At 37.4% G+C, this 19,086-nt stretch overlaps 1 protein-coding gene across 1 annotated transcript in view; it reads left to right on the top strand.

Annotated features, from left to right (window-relative positions):
* COL14A1 (collagen type XIV alpha 1 chain) overlaps positions 1-19,086 on the top strand; it is a 260,476-nt gene that overhangs the window by 127,390 nt on the left and 114,000 nt on the right. Inside the window, 4 exon segments of the mRNA XM_017847514.1 lie at positions 905-1,054; positions 5,516-5,632; positions 13,109-13,255; positions 17,341-17,397. Of these exon segments, the coding sequence (XP_017703003.1) occupies positions 905-1,054; positions 5,516-5,632; positions 13,109-13,255; positions 17,341-17,397 (471 nt within the window).

Genomic DNA, 19,086 nt, shown 5'->3' with positions numbered 1-19,086 from the left:
AATAAAGAATTTTTCAGTTCAAAATACCAATAGTGCTGAGGCTGAGAAATCCTGTTTTAGGTCAAATGGGAGAAATATACATGTATGGTCATTTGCATTGTACGTGTGGGGCATGGGACCATCGCTACTGAGTTAACACATACATAGAGAAACATATAAATGTATTGTTGGAAGGGGGCTTCTGGAGGAAAGTGATGAGTATTTTGAGAACGTGTCACTAACTCAAAGCTCTTAAAGAATGAGGATGCTTGGGAAGAGGCAGGAGGTAAATAAATTTGCATAGGCTTTAGCAACAAATGTTTTTAAGGCTTCATTAAAGACCCCACTAGATTGAAGAAGAGGTGAAAACATAAAGGCCTGAAAATGCTAGCTAATCAAGGGCGTTGGAATAAGAGCATAATCTGTCTGGTATTAAACATCCTAAAAGGAGTAGATAAAACTAAAGTGGTAACATTGATGCTGGTTCACAATGTGGCAAGGTTTGGCCTGGTCTCCATGATAAAATTTGCTATGACTGCCACTTGCGTGTCTGCTGGGAACAAAGTTGGTTACCTTAGAAGGGACAATTGAGAATTATTTCTTTAATTGGACAAATTCCTCAATTGCCTATCACGACATAGTACATAACAATACAGCAGATGGTAGACTATGAGGTGGACCAACTTCTTTGAATAAGCACGAGGATAAAACTATATTTGGGGAAAGGACTAGGTCCCTAAAAATAACCTTTAGTGCAGCAGTTTTTAGAGCTAGATGAGACAAGATTGAAACCTCAACCCTGCTGTCTGCTTGCTGTGTAATCCTAGGCAACTGAAAAGCAGTCAAGTGAATACAATTTGATCTAACAGTGCTTCTATTTTCCCATATTTTGTTCTAACAAAAATATATCCTCTTTCTTCTTTAGTTCCTGGTCCAACACTGGAAACATTTGTGGGAGCTGACATTAACACCATTCTTATCACAAACCTCCTCAGTGGAATGGATTACAATGTGAAGATATTTGCCTCCCAGGCCTCAGGCTTCAGCGACGCCCTGACAGGCATGGTGAAAACATGTAAGAGCCATCTCCATTGGCCTCAACCGTACATGGGTTTTGCTTTGTTTTGTTTTTTGATATGGAATCTCTCTCTGTCGCCCAGGCTGGAGTGTGGTGGTGCGATCTCGGCTCACTGCAACATCCGCCTCCAGGGTTCAAGTAATTCTCTTGCCTCAGCCTCTCGAGTAGCTGGGATTACAGGCACATGCCACCACGCCCAGTTAATTTTCGTATTTTTAGTAGAGATGGGGTTTCACCATGTTGGCCAGGATGGTCTCCATCTCTTGACCTCATGATTCAACCTCCTCAGCCTCCCAAGCACATGGGGTTTTGCTGTTTTTTTTCACTGTAACTTGTCACTCAACCCCTGCTTCCATTTGGTCATTCATTTTTCTTTTCCTCCATGTTGCCCTTTCTGGATGGTATTTCAGGGAAAGAAAGGTGTGCTGTATATTTGGGGTAGTTCGGAGTCCTGGTTGACAGGCGGGATGTCAGTACCTGGCTTTCAAATAGGCTTGATGATTGCAGATAGGATTTCCTTCTGGAAAATCTGTGTTGGCATTTTTCAAATTAAGTGAAATTTTCCAAACAGCCTGTAGCCCGAGATGACCAATGTCAAAGTTGGAGCAGGAGGAGGTTTGTCTTTTCTCAGAGGGGTCACTCCACCCCCTTGCACATGCACACATGCCATCCATCAAAAGTACATGCCATCCCATTCTCAGCACTTCCTTCTCTACTCCTTTGAGGGTTTTCATGTTGTCTGCACACCATCTGGGACTTCTCATTGACGTACACCACTCCCAGACACCCACGCATTAATCAGTGTTTTCCAAATTCCAGCATGTATGTTCCATATTCCTGAAGTTTGTTATACCTCCGCATGATCTGTTTGTTTATTTGAATTGACTTACAGTTTTTGACCTAAATACTTTTCAAAATCTATGTAATTACCCTAAACAGAAAATCAGTATTTTCATTTTTTAATATATTAAAAAAAATTTCTGCTCTACTAGCTTTTTAGTTAAATATTCTAAATTTTCATAGATACCCTAGAGATTTCCATATGAATCCTTAGTTTATTCCAGTCTACCTTAAATTACTGCTTTTGGGCTTAAGAATTTTTTAACAATGTATAATACCTTCTTCCTTTTGCTACTCTTTTCCATCTGTTTTGTAATTCTATTGTTATAAACCCCTCAAGATATTGTTGTTGTTTCAAATACTCACTATTCTTTCATTTTTTTCTAGCTTTATTGAAGTATAATTGGCAAATAAAAATTGTATATATTCAAGGTGTAGATACACAGATCTGCAATCTTCAGTGTGATGATTTATGTTTACAATGTGTAATGATCACCACAATCAAATAATTTTGATACATTTTGTTTTCTTTTTTGATAGTCAAATGACATCTTTATTTTATTTTATTTTATTTATTTTAAAAACTTCAATATCTCTTGGGGTACAAGGGGTTTTTGGTTACATGGATAAATTCTCTAGTGGTGAATTCTGAGATTTTACTGCACCCGTCACTGGAGCACTGTATACTGTCCCCAATCCATACTCTTTTATCCCTTACCTGCCTTCCAAACCTCCCCGTTTAGTTCCCAAAGTCCATTGTATCACTCAAGATTTTTAATCACATTTTAAAATACACATTAAAGATAACATGTAAATGACCAAAATACAAGTGGTTTGGCTATGTGCTAATAAAAATAGTTCTGAGTGCAATCAACAACACATGCCCCACTCTTGAGATCGTAGTCACGTTATTATTGAAAGAATAAGCCTCAAATCTGCTACTTGTTAGCATGGCCTTGGGCAAATTGCTTAACTTCCCTCAGTCCAGGCTTTCTCAATTCTAAAATGAAGATAATAATAACCATTGTTCAGGCAAATTGTGAGGATCACAGAGAAAAAATGTATGTAGCGCGCTTATCATGTGGCAAATATTCAATGAATAATCACTATTATTATTGTAATGATTGGGCTTTATGCACTTGGCCTATATCTTACCCTCATCCCTAATAAATAATTAATCTAATCAATACTGTCAGGCAAAAGTGGGCCATATATTAAGCCAGACCCCAGCGTCCCCCGATTGCATGTAGGGCCAGCACTTTTACAGAAGAGGTGTCCTGAATTCTCTGTCATGGAATATCTTGAGACCTTAAAGGCTAGCTAGTGAATAAATGTATCTTAAAGGAAATAGTCTCCATCTTCAACAGACCTAGGAAGCCTTTGACTGTGATTCTGATCTTGTGCTTGGCTGTTGATGTGACACTGTTGTGGCTTTACTAATGAAACCTCCAAGTATTTCCTCTGTTTTGCTCCTGTAGCAACCTCACAGCCTTCCTTAGTTACACCACAGCACCCCCTATAGCTGGGATTACAAGCATGCGCCACCATGCCTGGCTAATTTTCTGTTTTTAGTAAAGACAGGGTTTCACCATGTTGGTCAAGCTGGTCTTGAACTGCTGACCTCAGGTGATCCACCTGACTTGGCCTCTCAAAGTGCTGGGATTACAGGAGTGAGCCACCATGCCCAGCACTGTGACTTTTTTTATTGGTCTCTCTTCTCCCCAGTCTTTCTTGTCTTTTTCCATCCTCTTTTCTCTGCTCCCTCTTCAATTTTGTTTCCTCTTTCTTCTATCCCTTAATAAATATATTGAGCATTCCAAACATATTTTAAAAGACTGAGATTGTTGAATTGTTTTACATTCTTGTCCTTAAAATATAAATTAAGTGGGTTTATTATTTATTCTATTTCTCCCAAGCAAAAGAAAACCTCCCACAATGGCAAACAAATTAATATAAGGTATTTAAAAAATATTTTGTGTGGTTATATAAATCATTAACATTGATAAAAGTTACGTAAATTAGGGCCGGGTACAGTGGCTCATGCCTGTAATCCCAGCGCTTTGGGAGGCTGAGGCAGGTGGATCACCTGAGGTTAGGAATTTGAGAACAGCCTGGCCAACATGGCGAAACCCTGCCTCTACTAAAAATACAAAATTTAGTCGGGTGTGGTGGTGGGCACCTGTAATCCCAGCTACTCAGGAAGCTGAGGCACGAGAATCGCCTGTACCCGGGAGGTGGAGGTTGCAGTGAGCTGAGATTGTGCTACTGCACTCCAGCCAGAGTGACAAGAGCAAGACTCCATCTCAAAAAACAAAACAAAAAAGTTATATAAATCAATTAACATTCATGTCATTTGTTTTTGTTAGGGGAAAGAGAGATTGTTTAATTGGCTTTAGGAAAAAAGTCTTCTTTTCTTCTGTAACAGAAAGGAACAGTGTAAATGCATAAATTGTAGTTAAACAAGATTATTTTTACCACCTTGAAAAGATAATTTCAAGGTATTTTTATTTTGTGAGTAAGCTAAGAGAGAGAGAGAAATAATAGAAAATGATATGAATGGAAGTCAGAGGTCATTAGGAAAAGTAAATATGTTGATTTTCTGCTGGATCCAAATGATAAACACTGGCTACCTACTTTTCTATTGTCTTGTAGAAACAATATTTTATTGCCTCCCCAGACAACCATGTTTGCATATCACAGTGTCTAAGATTAATAGGAACCTATGTATTTTTAAAATAATTTGTGTTATCTGTGTAAAATCTTTTATTTTTAAATTTTCAACAGTGTTTATTCAATCATGTTTTGAAGACCAGTCCTTGTAAAACTGCTCCCGTTTGCAGAACACTTCCATTTTGACTATTTCACTCTTCTCTTTTTAAGCCATGGCTGTCTCATTGGTTGATAAGTACATACTGTATTTACTTTTTTATTATACAAGTATTATGTGTTTATTGTGTAATATTTAGAAAACACAAGTATATAAAGGGGATAAGATTGAAAATTACCCAAAATTTCATCATTGTTTGCATCTGGTCTTTTTGCTATGACTATGTACTTCCTCTTCTATTTAAAATGCAGACAGGGCCAGGTATGGTGGCTCACACTTGTAATCCCAGCACTTTGGGAGGCTGAGGTAGGCAGATGGCTTGAGCTCAGGAGTTTGAGACCAGCCTGAGCAACATGGCGAAACACTGCCTCTACAAAAAAAAAAAAAAAAAAATTAGCTGCATGTAATGGCACATGCCTGTGATCCCAACTACTCGGAAGGCTGAGGTGGGAGGATTGCTGGAGCCCAGGAGGTCAAGGTTACAGTAAGCTAAGATCATGCCATTGCACTCCAGCCTGGACAACAGAGCAAGACCCCGTCTCAAAACGAACAAACAACAAACAAATAAGAAACATAGCAGACAGACCACATCATGCATAATGTTTTGCAATCTGTTTTCTCAAGCCATAAAACATTTATCTTTTGTACACTAACTCATTGTAAATTGATGGATTTCCCAGCTCTGAGTATGCAGCTTTGAATGAAAATTGTTCCAGAAGTTAATTTCAGATTCAGGGATGTTTGTGGTGTTGTCTGCAGTGTAATACAGTTATGTTTCCATTTCATTCCAGTGTTCTTGGGTGTTACAAATCTCCAAGCCAAACACGTTGAAATGACCAGCTTGTGTGCCCACTGGCAGGTACATCGCCATGCCACAGCCTATAGGGTTGTTATAGAATCCCTCCAGGGTAAGTACAATCCATCACTTACGTTTTTGTCAAGCATTTGTGTATTTGATTCTTTGCACACCGCTGTGTACAACACAAAAGTGGCATTAGACAACAGCCCTCTTGTCGAGGAAGCAATTTGTACTGGTCAGTTATGCTGCATATAGAGTCTGACTGGTTGGCTAAGCGAATTACTAACCCTCTGCAAACCTCCCTTTTCCTTATCTGGTAATGGGTATAACCATAGTACTGATTTTTTAGAGTTCTGTGAAGATAAAACTGAGATATTCCACATGAAGCATTTGCAACAGTGCTTGGTGCACTGAAAGGACCCCAAAAATGTTAGCAGCCAGATAGCCAAGACTAGCATACATTAAAATTATATTGTGCTCTAATTTGGGTAATCACTCTCTAGGGATCAAGTTTAAATTTAATGTTTTTCTTAGTGTTTCTTTTTCTTTTGGGGATAACTGGTGAACAACAAACCCTCATTACAGAGATTTAATGTATCTATACCATCATAAACAAGTTCTTCAGCGTTACAGTTCTCACGTTCATCCACAATTTGGGACTTTGTTCCAAAGCTGAAACAGTAAAAATGTCTCACTGTCTTCATTAAAAATATTGAGAACAACAACAAATGCCTGATTCCCCAAAAATGAGTATCTAGAGCCGGTTTATCATCTTTTCCCAATATCAGCATGGACACTATTCAGAAGATGAATCAAATAATATACTTAATCAGATTTATAGAAACAATAGAAAAGATATGTCTTGTTATTTTATGGGATTATAGGAGATGCTAAATAATCCCAAATGATTTTTTTAAATCTTCCAAACGTGGGAGTAAAATTGTTAAAAATGTAGCCTATTCTTTCTGGACAAACGATCTTGGTTTCCCCATTTCCAAAAAGCAAGATGACCTAATTATTTCTAGTCCAGATAAGATTGGGTTTAGTAGCCCATATTCCTGACTATAGCTACATTCAAAATCCGTAAATCCCATTTTTGATACAATCCATAAAGTGGAAAGCATATTTTAGGAGAGCACTGAGAGCATTTGGAAATATGTCCCTTGTAGAATAAGAACTGAGATAGGTGGAACATACTAGAAGAAATTCCTGCCAATCTCAGGCAAGATATCATCACGATGGACATGCGGCACCACTGCTTCCTTGAATCCCTCTATATGATGTAAGGATCCTTCCAGCCTGACATTGGCTTGACATTTGGGAGTGGTATTAATCTGGAATAAACATTGAGGGAGAAAAAGTCAGGATAAGTCGCATGGATTTTGTGGTTGTGTTAAATATGATTGATGGGATGCCAGAAGTAGATAAAGCACAGGCAGCAATTTGAGAAACAACTATGAAATCTGGAGGAGTTATGTTTCCTATATTTCTATAAGTCACACTTTAATATAGAAGGGTTGACATTTAGTGGTATTTGCTAAGCCTAAGAAAAAATGCTAAGTATAATAATAATCATCCTCCCAAACTAACCCATAATTCTTTTATGTGATTTATCCTTTTATATGATTTAGGAAATTGAAATGAAGGGACATGGGTTCCTGTGGATGTTCGTTGCCTTTCATAAAAATTTATAACTATATATGTTGACACAACAATGTATAAAAACTGGCTTTATCAATGCAATCAGTAATATTCGTAGCTTTTTAAATTAAATGCTTTTAGTTTAGCATATTTGCAAAGCAGCCTTGAGAGTTTCATCAGAGGATATGATTGATTTGTCTGATAATACTGATCTGGTCATCTAAAACCACAATAAGCTCTTTCTGAAGCCAAGATCTTTGCTTGCCAGCAAATGAGTCCACATTTGCTTTTTATCTTCAAGTTAAGTGAACTTGTACTCCCTCAGTATTATTTTCAGGCTGCCAGAAATGTTTTCAGCTGAACCTTTATGGTCTTAATTGAACAAGAATGAACAAAAGTATTGTTCAGTTTACTTCTCATCAACATTTATTGCTGAGAGCTTAGATTTATGAAAAAAATTAGCCCACCTCTCATTCACCCAGTTGTCTTACTAAATATTATTTATCAGCTGGACAGCAGAAGATTCTAACTGACAACTTGAAAAGGAATATTTGATGGAGGGGTGAGTGTGAGGGTGGCAGTAGGAAATGTGTTTAGATACTTTAACTCACACAATTCAGAGCAAGGAATAGTCTTTCTATGTTAGAACGGAGAAGAATTAGGTTGAGTTTCATTATCTTACAGAGGAATGTGATCACCATCCTGATTCACTACCTTTAAAGGACTTGTGGTAAGATGCCTATTCTTCCACGGGCAGATGAGTCTCAGAACCTCAGGTGTTTTGACTGTAATATTGGCTACATATGCTGTCTCTGTGGAAATTTCAGTCTTTCTATCCCAGGCAAAGGAGATACTAGGAATAAATGAGACCCAATTTCCCCATGTGTTGGAGTAAAGCTTTATCCCAGTTGACCTCTTTCTGAATGCCTCGGTCAAATCCCTGCAGTTTGATGGGTAATTTTTTCCAGTTTTTTTCCACATATTTTTTCATAGCTTGAGCATGTGCATTTTTATTCTGAGATTAAGTCAGTGATGAAGTCTCCACTGTAACCACAACCGCCGGTCAACTTTCTTCTCCGGGCTTCAGCTTCTGTAAAATTATTTCATTTGCGTCTATTAACTGAGGCAATAACTGGAAATTTGCAAGGTTTTATAAGTAGAATAGCCACACTGTATCATTCAGGCTTGTTTATTAATATTCACAGAAATCTAGATAAATTTAAGCCAAAGGGTCAATTTATTGGCTAGTATACTAAGAAGTCCAAAAGTCTCTGGCTTCAGGCACATCTGGACCTAGGTGTTCGATGTTCTAGAGATAAAGTCTTGCTCCTTCTTGTATTCTGCTTTCCTCTGCCTTCATTTTCAGTCAGGCTCAGTGAGTCAGATCCAGAATTACATTCTCCCAGCTTCCAGCTTTAACAGTCTTGGTGAAAAGAGAGCTTCTCTTTCTCAATAGTTCCAACAGAAGTCCAGGAACTGAGTCATATTGGCCTGGTTTGGGACACATGCCTCTAAATCTGTCATTGAGTGCAAGGGCATGAAATAAACTGCCTGTTTGGACCGAGTTGCCTTCCACCCCTGTATCTGGTGGTGGTGGCAGGAGGTGGGGGTGTTATTCAATCCTCCCCAAACCATAAAGACCAAGAGTGTAGAGGAATGGATGCAAAGAAAGAGATTTCAGATACAAGACAGGCAAAAGCAACAGATGTCCTTTACCCATGTAAATATTATGACATTTTTATGGCCAAGAAAGAAAAGATTACCAGAAGGACAAGGTCTTCTCAGGAAAGACTGAAACAAAATCTGCTTTTGACTGAGTCATCCATTTGCCAAATTAAATGATAGATTTTTGGTTAATTCTAGGACAGTCCAAAGTGAGAGATTTTTGGTTGGTCTTGGGTAATTCAGAGCCCTGTGAGATCCTCCATTAGTTCTGCAGATGCTGTGGGATTTTATCCCTCTCTTCAGCTGTTTTTGAGTTGCCTTGGCACCTAAGGTTGCCTTCAAATTCATTTATTTATTAATATATGCCACATAGGCCCAAATGCTTTATTCCCACCCTAATCCCCACAGCTTGATGAATTTCTTTGTAACCTGCTTAGATCAGGGTTCAGAGGATTGTCCCACTTGTCCCTATTTAGGTGCTGAGATGTCAGCTTTGCAGTATTATTTATTGAAAAGGATAGAGAATTGCAGCATAATGGAGAGCCTACCTTACCAAAGACCAGGTCCACAAAAAAACACCATATGGAACAAAACCTATGATCAAAATTAAACTTTTTGGAGCAGTGACATTATGATATTCTTTGTTTGTGGAGCTCAATAACTACTTGTAGGACGTTTTGGTAAGTCAAGCTGGTGGCGTTATTATCGGCATGATTATAATCTGGAGAATGGATTTAGTCTTGCTTCCTAAGAATGGTGCACAAATAAAGACAGATTTTTTCCGTTTCAAAAAATAAAATTAACTTCCTGCTTTTGGCATGAGGGGTTGAGGAAATTAGTCACCATTTGGTCAGTTTGAATGTTTTCCTTAAGGCAAAGCCAATAGGCCTGAATTGCATATGCCAAAAGCAACATGGATACACCCCCATTCATGGAACCCCTCTTTGTTAGTATTGGGAACCAAATTGATACTGTTTGCCATTAATCTTATAGTGCTTGTTCCAGTTTTCCAATGTTTATAGCTGTATTATTTTAGCAGTAAGATCTACTTATATTCTATTTTCAAGGGTCTTTAAAGTACATGGGTTTCTACATGAAATAGGAAATGTGACAGAAAAGCGCATTTCTGGAATTGACTCATGGAGAGTCCTTGGAAGGTTTGTGGAGGTAGATCAGTGTGATCCATGCATAACATTCAGGAAATGTTTGTATTACAGGTGGCCCACAGAAGCTTTTAGGAGGCTCTAACGGATAGCTAAGGGTCAAACAAAACAAAACAAAACAAAACAGAAAAACAGTTGCTGTGGGATTCTGAGCCTGGAAACCACAGACTAAACTTGGACCTAAGCAAAACAAAACATTGAGTTCACTAAATTTTACTATCAAACCCATTTCACATAATTTATAATCTCACAAACACTTTAACAATTTTAAATGTTATCATTTTCATAATATATGAACAAGAAATGATTAAAGTTGACAGTATTTTACTTTGAACAAATATATTAATAAAATTCCATTATGAAGTTCACTTCTGAAACTCTCTAATATTCACAATATATAAAATAAATTTAAAATTCTATTTAACAAATGGCTTCAATTCAATTATATTTTAAAAGTCTATATTTGTCCATAGACAAAATTTAAATAACCATATCATGTTTATTCTGATATATGCATATTATAATATACATATATTTGCTTCAATACATGCATATCAAAATATAGTTGGAAATTTAACTAGGTTGGATACTTATAAAATAGACAAAAATTGTGTAAAATGTTTGCATTTTATAGTTGAAAAAGCAACTGGTATGCTTTTATATTTTCTAGATTCTGTTTATTCTTCATAAACTGCTCTGCAAATAACATTTTGAAGGAGTGGATAGTTCTTTTAACCACTAAATAATACGTGTAATATATTTAATCAATGCTGTTTTTCAACACTAGTTTTTCAATCCCGAGAAATAAAGCTTTATGAAGCTTTGATTAAACACATGCAATTTATGGATAAGATGATCAATCTAGAGGGAAATTTGAATAATTGTTTTTTCACGGTAGCAATGATTCCTCCTCTTAATCAGTTGTCCATTGTGGTAAAAACAACAACAACAACGCTCTATGCCCATGAGGAAAACGGTTGAAACTCTTCAGTAATGAAAGCCGCCCAAGTAGGCTCTGTGGAGTGATAAAGCACTGAGTCATAAAGATTCCTCATCTGATCTCTAGCCATCATGTTTGCACATTTCATATGCACTCAACAGCTCTCAGATGGTTTCATTTTGGAAAACTATTGATTTCATTTACATTTGCTTAGAATGTACCAGTGGAAATTAAAGCAACATCCTCTGAAACTGAGCTTTAGAGTTCTGAATTCAGGGGAATGAGCAGAAGTGGGTCAAGGGGTTGAATAATATGCTTAGGTAGAAGGAGTAAGTTTTAGTATTTGATAGTACTATAGTAGGGAATAGTAGGGAAATAATAGTTAACAGTAATTGTATATTTCAAAATAGCTGGAAAAAAAAGAATTGTAATATTCCCAACACAAAGGAAAGATAAATGTTTGAAGTGGTGGATATTCCAATTACCTGATTTGATCATTACACATTGTATAGAGGTATGAAAATATCACACAAAACCCCAAAATATGTACAACTATTATCTACCAGTTTAAACAATCTCAGTTCTGTTAATTAGAATAAGGACTTGAAGAAGTTATTAACTTTTCTGACCTTTAGTTTCATCTCTTTAAATTGGGAATAATTATAAATGTTATAAGAATCAAATGAGATAATACATGTGAATTCCTTAGAATATTGCCTGGCACGTGATAAGCACTCATTAAATGTTGGCTGTTATTATCTTTATTGCTGTTGTTATAATTAAATAGCAAGCACGGAACCTGGATATAATAAACCCTCAAGAAATGATGAATGTAATTAATCCATATTCCTGTCTCAGGACCTAAGGGCCAGCACTAGTTCTTCCAGGAGATGCACATAATTTTGCTATGGACCTATGAACAAAGAAAGGAGCCAATAGTTAGTCAGGTCTCCAGAGTTCTTTGTGCCTCTGTCATGGTGGAGAAAAAGACAGAGGAGGTGCCATGTGAATTGGCTGTGTATGACATGTCTCCTTGGTCGATAAAAAATGAACCAGAAATTGAGAGACTGAGTTCTACAGCATATATGGCCCTATGCTGTGTAAGCACCATGTTCTTTTTCCTCAATTAAAGGATTTTCAGAGTGGATGCTGGGAATTTGAAGAGGCCCCTCTGAACTCCCTGGGAATGTCTTTTGCGATTGAAGGAAATCATTGGTGTCAGTTAAAAGTCAAGGCTGAGAAGGAGATACTGGGCAGTGTGAGGACTCCTCGGTGATCCCAGTGCTGCTGCAAGCTCTTGCCTGCAGTTGTGGCAGTTTTGAAGACAACCTGGACCCATGGACCAGGGCTTCTAATATCCATACCTGTATCTTTAGACCACTGCCTAGAAGGGTATCCTCTTGGGTGGTAATAAGTTATATGAGACCAAAAGGAAGTATCTGTTTATGTTATATAACATTGGACTGTGTTCAGAAAATCATACTGAATAAAAAGGAGTTCAGGTTTTAAAAAAATAGGCCAGGAATGGTGTCTCATGCCTGTAATCCAAGCACTTTCAGAGGCCAAGGCAGGTGGATCACCTAAGGTCAGGAATTCGAGACCAGCCTGGCCAACATGGTGAAGCTCCATCTCTACTAAAAACACAAAAATTAGCTGGCCATGGTGGTGCACGCCTGTAGTTCCAGCTACTCAGGAGGCTGAGGCAGGAGAATTGCTTGAACCCAGGAGGCGGAGGTTGCAATGAGCTGAGATCGCGCCATTGCACTCCAGCCTGGATGACAGAATAAGCCTCCATCTCCAAAAAAAAAAAAAAAGAAAAGAAAAAAGAGAAAAAAACATGCCCTCACATCTGCATCTGTCCAGAAGATCAGTTAGGATGTGTGCATATAATTACATGCATTAATAGTTCTCCATTAAGTACAGAGTTGATCTCAGAAGGCTTTTAATAGTAAACATCATTTTGGACATATACAATGTGATTTTTCATAGAAAAATACCAGTGAGTGTATTAACTCTTTGGAAGAAGATGCAATACTTCAAACAAATATAACTCATTCTGACTTTATCTGATGTGGGCTACACATGTGAAGTATTTTAGAAGCAAATCATCTGCCAATGGCTGTGTTTCAAAAATTTCATATGCGTATGTTTTTGTTTTGTTATGTTTTTATTATAGATACAAAAAAGCAAGAATCAACTGTGGGTGGAGGTACAACCAGGCATTGCTTCTATGGACTTCAACCTGATTCTGAATATAAAATCAGTGTTTATACAAAGCTCCAGGAGATTGAAGGACCTAGTGTGAGCATAATGGAAAAAACACGTAAGTCATGTGTGTTCTCTCCTGATCCCTCTCCTCATGAACAAACAGAATTTTAGGCATCCTGTTTTGAAAATACCTTATCCCGTATAGAAAAATATTAGCTATTGCTGTTCAGGAATATACGTAATACAAGTTTTGTTCCTCTTACTCAGTCCCAGAATTCATTGCCTATGGCCCACTGATGTCATCAATATGGGTTTTTTTTTTTCCATTCTCCATATATGTTTCACAAGAGACTAGAAGTCCACATGATAGTAAAGCAATTGAGACAATGACTTATATTGTGATCCAGATCCATAAGGAACTTTTGTGATATGTGGAGTGTGAAATGCAGTTTGAGGACTTGGCTCTGACATTAAAACAATGGCATATTACCACAGCCATGAGGATGGGAAGGGAGCCAAGATGTTCCAACTAGCTGACCCTAGAGTTACTGCTTGCCTAAGAAGCTCTTGCACTTTTTCCAAGCTGACTGCAGATGTGATGCACTAAAGGGAAAGGCAAAGTATAAAATTAAAACAAACCTCTTTTAATATGTTCCAAAGAGCAAGGGAGTGTCAACTTCTTGAAAAGACTTCTAGTCAAAGATTCTTGACCCTGGGTGCACAAACATTAAAATGGTTTGAAATGTAGTGAATTCTGGGGGGCATTTGTGTGCTTAACTCAGTATCTTGAATTTAAACTTGAAATTCCAGGAGGATTTGTGTCTGAATAGGTGTTGGGCAATGGGCTTTCTTGGTGACCCCTCTATCACGTACATGGCATTTAGAAGGGATTACTGCCTGTGTATAGCTCTTCCAGCCTCTCCGGCACTTGCAGAGGGAAATCATGCACGTGTAATCTTCAAAAAGAGAGGATAAAAGTATAATAAATTAAATCATCTTCTTTTATGTAATACAAAGACTTTATTTCACGACACTTAAATATGCAGTATTTTCATATTCCACTTGTATTTTTGAGGTATAATTTACATAACATAAAATTTAAGTACCATTTTAAGTGTGCAGTTCAATGATTTTTAGTACATGTAATGAGTTGTATCACCATCCCTACAATTAAATTTCAGGACATTTCCATCAACCCAAAGAACCTTTCCTGCTGTTTGCAGTCAATCTCCTTTCCCACCCTGAACTTCAGGCAATCTACTTTCTTTTATTATACATTTTCCTTTTCTGGACATTTCATGTAAGTGGAAATATACCATATGTAGTCTTTTGCATCTGTCATCTTTCACTTAGCATATGTTTTTGTGGTTTATCCATGTTATAGATTGTGTCAGTAGTTTGTTTCTTTTTATTGCTGATTAGAATTCCATCTTATGGATTGTAAATCATATAGTTTTGAAGTTAATAGGAACTTGGTAGTACACAAGACTTGGAGTCAAGTGGTTGGTTTGAGGATCTTGTTCTGCCCCTTTCTAGCATTATGGCTTTGGGCAATTCAGCATCTCTGAGCTTTTCAGTCATCAATGAAATTAACTACTCTCTTGCCTCAAGTGGTGGCAGTAAACAACCAATAAAAGAATACTCATTGAAGAGCTTTTCAACCTGTATGTCATTGAGCAAGTACTTTCTGTTGTTACCATTATTATCTTCTTAAAAGTCATAAACTAAAGGCTAGATCTCACTATCAGGCATGTTTTTTCTGGGCCATACTTTTTTAAGTTTTAAAGTAGTTTTTGAAAAGTCAGAATATCTTGCAACACTAAGTATCTATCTTCATGGTGCCAATCTGCTGGAACCAAGTGCTGTCTGTTTAGACAGTGCGTGTGTGCTTAAGTTTGCTACTGCACCTTAATGTTTACACTTTCTTTGCGCTTATTGATTGCTCACCTGACCCCTAGAAACATTTGTGTTTAGAACCCCTGATCTACTTCAGCTTCTCCTGTCCTTGACCCCACACTGGTTAACTACTAACCTAGGGTTAAATCCAATTTGGATAGCTCTGTTTGATGTAAATGTTTTCCTTATGTTGGAGGCATCTGTCTTCTTGTAGCTTCCACCTGTTGGCTCTGGTTCAGCCTTTTGCAGCAATGCAGGTAAAGACTACTCCCTCTTTGAGTGACAGCCCCTCACATCCTTGAAGACAGGGACAATCTGTATGTCACATATAGAATATGAACATGTGTCCCCAGTTCACTGTGGTTCTTCTTACCCAAGAGATTCTTTGGCCAGATGTTCTGCCCAGTCATATTAATCTCGCTGCCATACTCTCTTACTGATTTCATTCTTGATTTATTGACCAGACTTAGGAGATGCCTTGATTTTCCCTATTAAAGAAGATGCACAATTATTAAGATGACTGACTACTTCCACAAATTTTAAAATTCTTTAAATGGCTTTAGAAACATTTTGTGGGGTTTTAAGAAAGTTTTGCAATCCTAGTTACAAAAAATTTCTCAGTTTTAAATTTTGTGAGTTTTAGCTTCAAAATTACCTTTAAAATAACGGTGATGTATATCCATAATAGTAAAACAGAAATATAAAGTGCATTGTCAACCTCCCTCTTTCCTTGTTCTTCCTTTTCAGAAATATTTCCTTTTCACACACATACATATATACATATTTGTGAAAAATAAAAAGCACTATATAAAATGGTAAAGGTATAATATGTGTGTTTGTGTGTGTGTGTGTGTGTGTGTGTGTGTAGATTTTATTTTTCACAAATGAGATTATGCCATGGTATTCTTGACCTATTTCACAAAATAATCATCTGAATATTTTTTCATTTAGTAATATCTGTTACCTCTTCTTTCATGTTGCATCATTTTTTTAAATTATTTTTATTTTTATTGGATCTTAAGTTGAAAAGACGTTACAACTCACCTCTCTAGCCTTTCCTGACATGAGAAACTACACTTTAATTAAAATTCTTGCAAATGTCAGCTTCCTGCAGCTCAAATCCTTCCAAGCTATTTGGTGGTCAGTATCGCTGAGGTAGACTTCCTCTGTGAATGGCTATGAATTAGGGAAGGGTTTTCACTGAGTAATTTAACTGGATAACCAGAAGAATTTCTTAGTTTTTCCTTAGTCTTTAGTGTCAAATAGGAATTAGATGAATAACATAATGAACATTGATTTATGTTTGCTAACGACACAAAACTTCCTGGTTGCTTTGCCACATGAGCTGTGATGAGAATTGAATAATCACTACTCAGATCTAACTGTCCCAGATCTTCTACACTCGCCACCTCTGCGACGTGCCGTCCGACTTCTCTATCCCACATAATCCAGGTTTGAAAAGATCAAACACACTTTAGACCTGCAATGTTACATTTGGTCTCAAAACCAAAAGACATTTCCCAGATGCAGTCTGAGCGAGCAGAATGAATCAGAGTCACTGGTGACATATCCTGGGGATGCAGGATGCAAAGGGAAAAGTGCTATTGAGCAAGGATTGATGGTCATCTTAGGCACGAATGGAAATGAGTTTATTGTGTGTGTGAAAGCAACAGGAGATGAACTTTCAAATGGGTTGGCAGGATTCCTGCCCTTAATCAACTTAGCACACTTTGGCCGCGCGGTGGCTCAAGCTGTAAATCCCATGCCTTTGGGAGGCCGAGACGCGGTGGATCACGAGGTCATGGAGATCGAGACATCTGGCCTAACATGGTGAAACCCTCGTTCTCTACTAAAAATAACAAAATACTAGCGGGCAAGGTGGGCGGCGCGTGTGTCCAAGCTATTCGCGAGGCTTGAGGCAGGAGAATGGCGTAACCCAGGAGGCGGAGCTTGCAGTGAGCTGAGGTCGGTCCACTGCACTCCAGCTGGTGACAGAGCGAAGACTCCGTTCAAAAAAAAAAAAAAAAAAAAGAACCACTTTGTAGTTGACAGTTTGATTTCATTGACTCCTGCTGGGTAAACTGAATGGCGGCAAAATGGCATTTCAAGCCTTCAGTTTGAGGATGAGATGATAGATGGAGTCAGTTTTCACGGGCTATGGCTGATTTATAGTACTCATTAAATTCTCAGGGAAGACAGTTATCAAAAGCATTGACTCCCCTGAATATTTAGTACTCCATGACCTTGTTCTCTTTCCCGCAGATGAGATGGCGAACTGATGCCCTTTCTCCCTTTCCTTTACAGAATCACTTCCTACGCGACCACCAACTTTTCCACCAACCATTCCACCAGCAAAAGAAGGTAAAATAGTAATAGAATAATGATCTGATTCTAGGTTTAGGATTTGTGTTGGTTTTGTTTGCCTGTTCATTTAAAACCAGGGTATTAATAAAGTATATTTATTGTGCTACCTAATTTTCTCCTTAATACAAATGCTTATCAACCATGATGGGCTTGAATGATATCCATTTAATATCAGTTCTGCACACAAAGAGTGGATTTACTAACAGAATTGTTTAATACTAATTTTTTGAAATATGAGAGCAGTTAACATTCATTAAGTAAGAATAGTTACATAATTTGTGAGTGAAAATCCAGTCTGTAATTTCTTAGGTACAAGAATAGTTTCCCAGCCGAACTCTGAAGTGTCTTTTCCAGTTGTGTTTTCTTTCCTCATCACAATAGTTCCTCATCACCTTTTACCTAAGCTATTAAGGTAACTTTAAAAAGGCCCCCAACAAAGTAGTGATCATTATTTTTTTCATTTCAGTAATGAACATTTGTTAATCCTACTATTTATTCTCAAAGCTCTTATGGTAGGCGTGGGAAATACAATAATAATACGTGATTGCTGCTCTCTGCTTATTTTAGTATTAAAGAGAAATGGGTGCTTGCCTAGATAAATACCAGTCAAGTTTATGAGTTATAAAATAGTAGTTGTATTATGGTAGCCCAGAAGTGGTAATGGTTAATGCTGCTGCAGACTAATGACTCATAAGGAAGAGGAATTTGATCTACATTTTGAAGAATGAGTTTGAGAGATAAGTAATGGGATGAATAGCACTCGTTGTCAAGAGTGATCCAAGTGCTTAATGGATTTAGGGAATCATAAATGCTTTAGTGTGGCACTAAAGAGAAAAGAATGAGGATAGTTATGGAGTGGTTAATGTGACAAAATTAGGAATTTGGGCTTTATCCTGTGGGAAATGGCATGTCATGACAATCTGTAAGAAGGTAGGGTGATCTGATGAAATCTATGTTTAAGAATGATAACTTTGGCGAAATAGGGGGGATGGACTGGAAGAATGAGAGGAGAAAGTGGAACACGTTAGAAGGTTGTATTGGAGGAGTTCTTCCATTCATAATGCATCTTAAAGTGCCTGTTACATACCAGGGAAACAATAAAAATAAGTTGTTCGGAGTTTAAAGTCAGTGGATTCAAATGCTGCAGAGAGTGGAAGACACAAAGAAACAGAGGCAATTAAGAACTCTAATAAAGCTCAACATTCATTCTAGGATGGCATGCAAAGTCTTCACGAATCAATCTATTTTGCAGTATTATTTCCCAGAATACATTACATAATAGCAAAATTATACAACTCAGGGTTCCCCATACATGTCTTATGCTGTCCTGCATCTTTGAATGCTATTCACTCTACCTGGAATGCCGAATTCTTTCTTCTTCCAGCTTCATATCTAGCCTTCTTTAGTCTCAACATCTATGGTTATTCTCACTATTGGAACTGGAAACAGAATCCTAATTGATAAATTTACTAATTAGGTACCTCTGATGCTGATATTACAGAATGCTCTGAGGTCAGAATATTTTTATTGATAGCTGAGTGTGGATATTATTCTGTCAACATTCATGAATTCTTATAGAAGATTTATGTGATCTGGAAAGGTCTGTGGGATTAAATTAAGGATTGACAAAGTAGAAACATTGGTTCTGAGATTTTCATTGTGATGGTTTTAGATGGTGCTTTTACA

Source organism: Rhinopithecus bieti, unplaced genomic scaffold (assembly GCF_001698545.2).
Source record: "Rhinopithecus bieti isolate Rb0 unplaced genomic scaffold, ASM169854v2 scaffold_28066, whole genome shotgun sequence".
Taxonomy (NCBI): domain Eukaryota; kingdom Metazoa; phylum Chordata; class Mammalia; order Primates; family Cercopithecidae; genus Rhinopithecus; species Rhinopithecus bieti.
The sequence above is the reverse complement of the archived record's forward strand: the minus strand, read 5'-3'. Positions and strand labels throughout refer to the sequence as shown.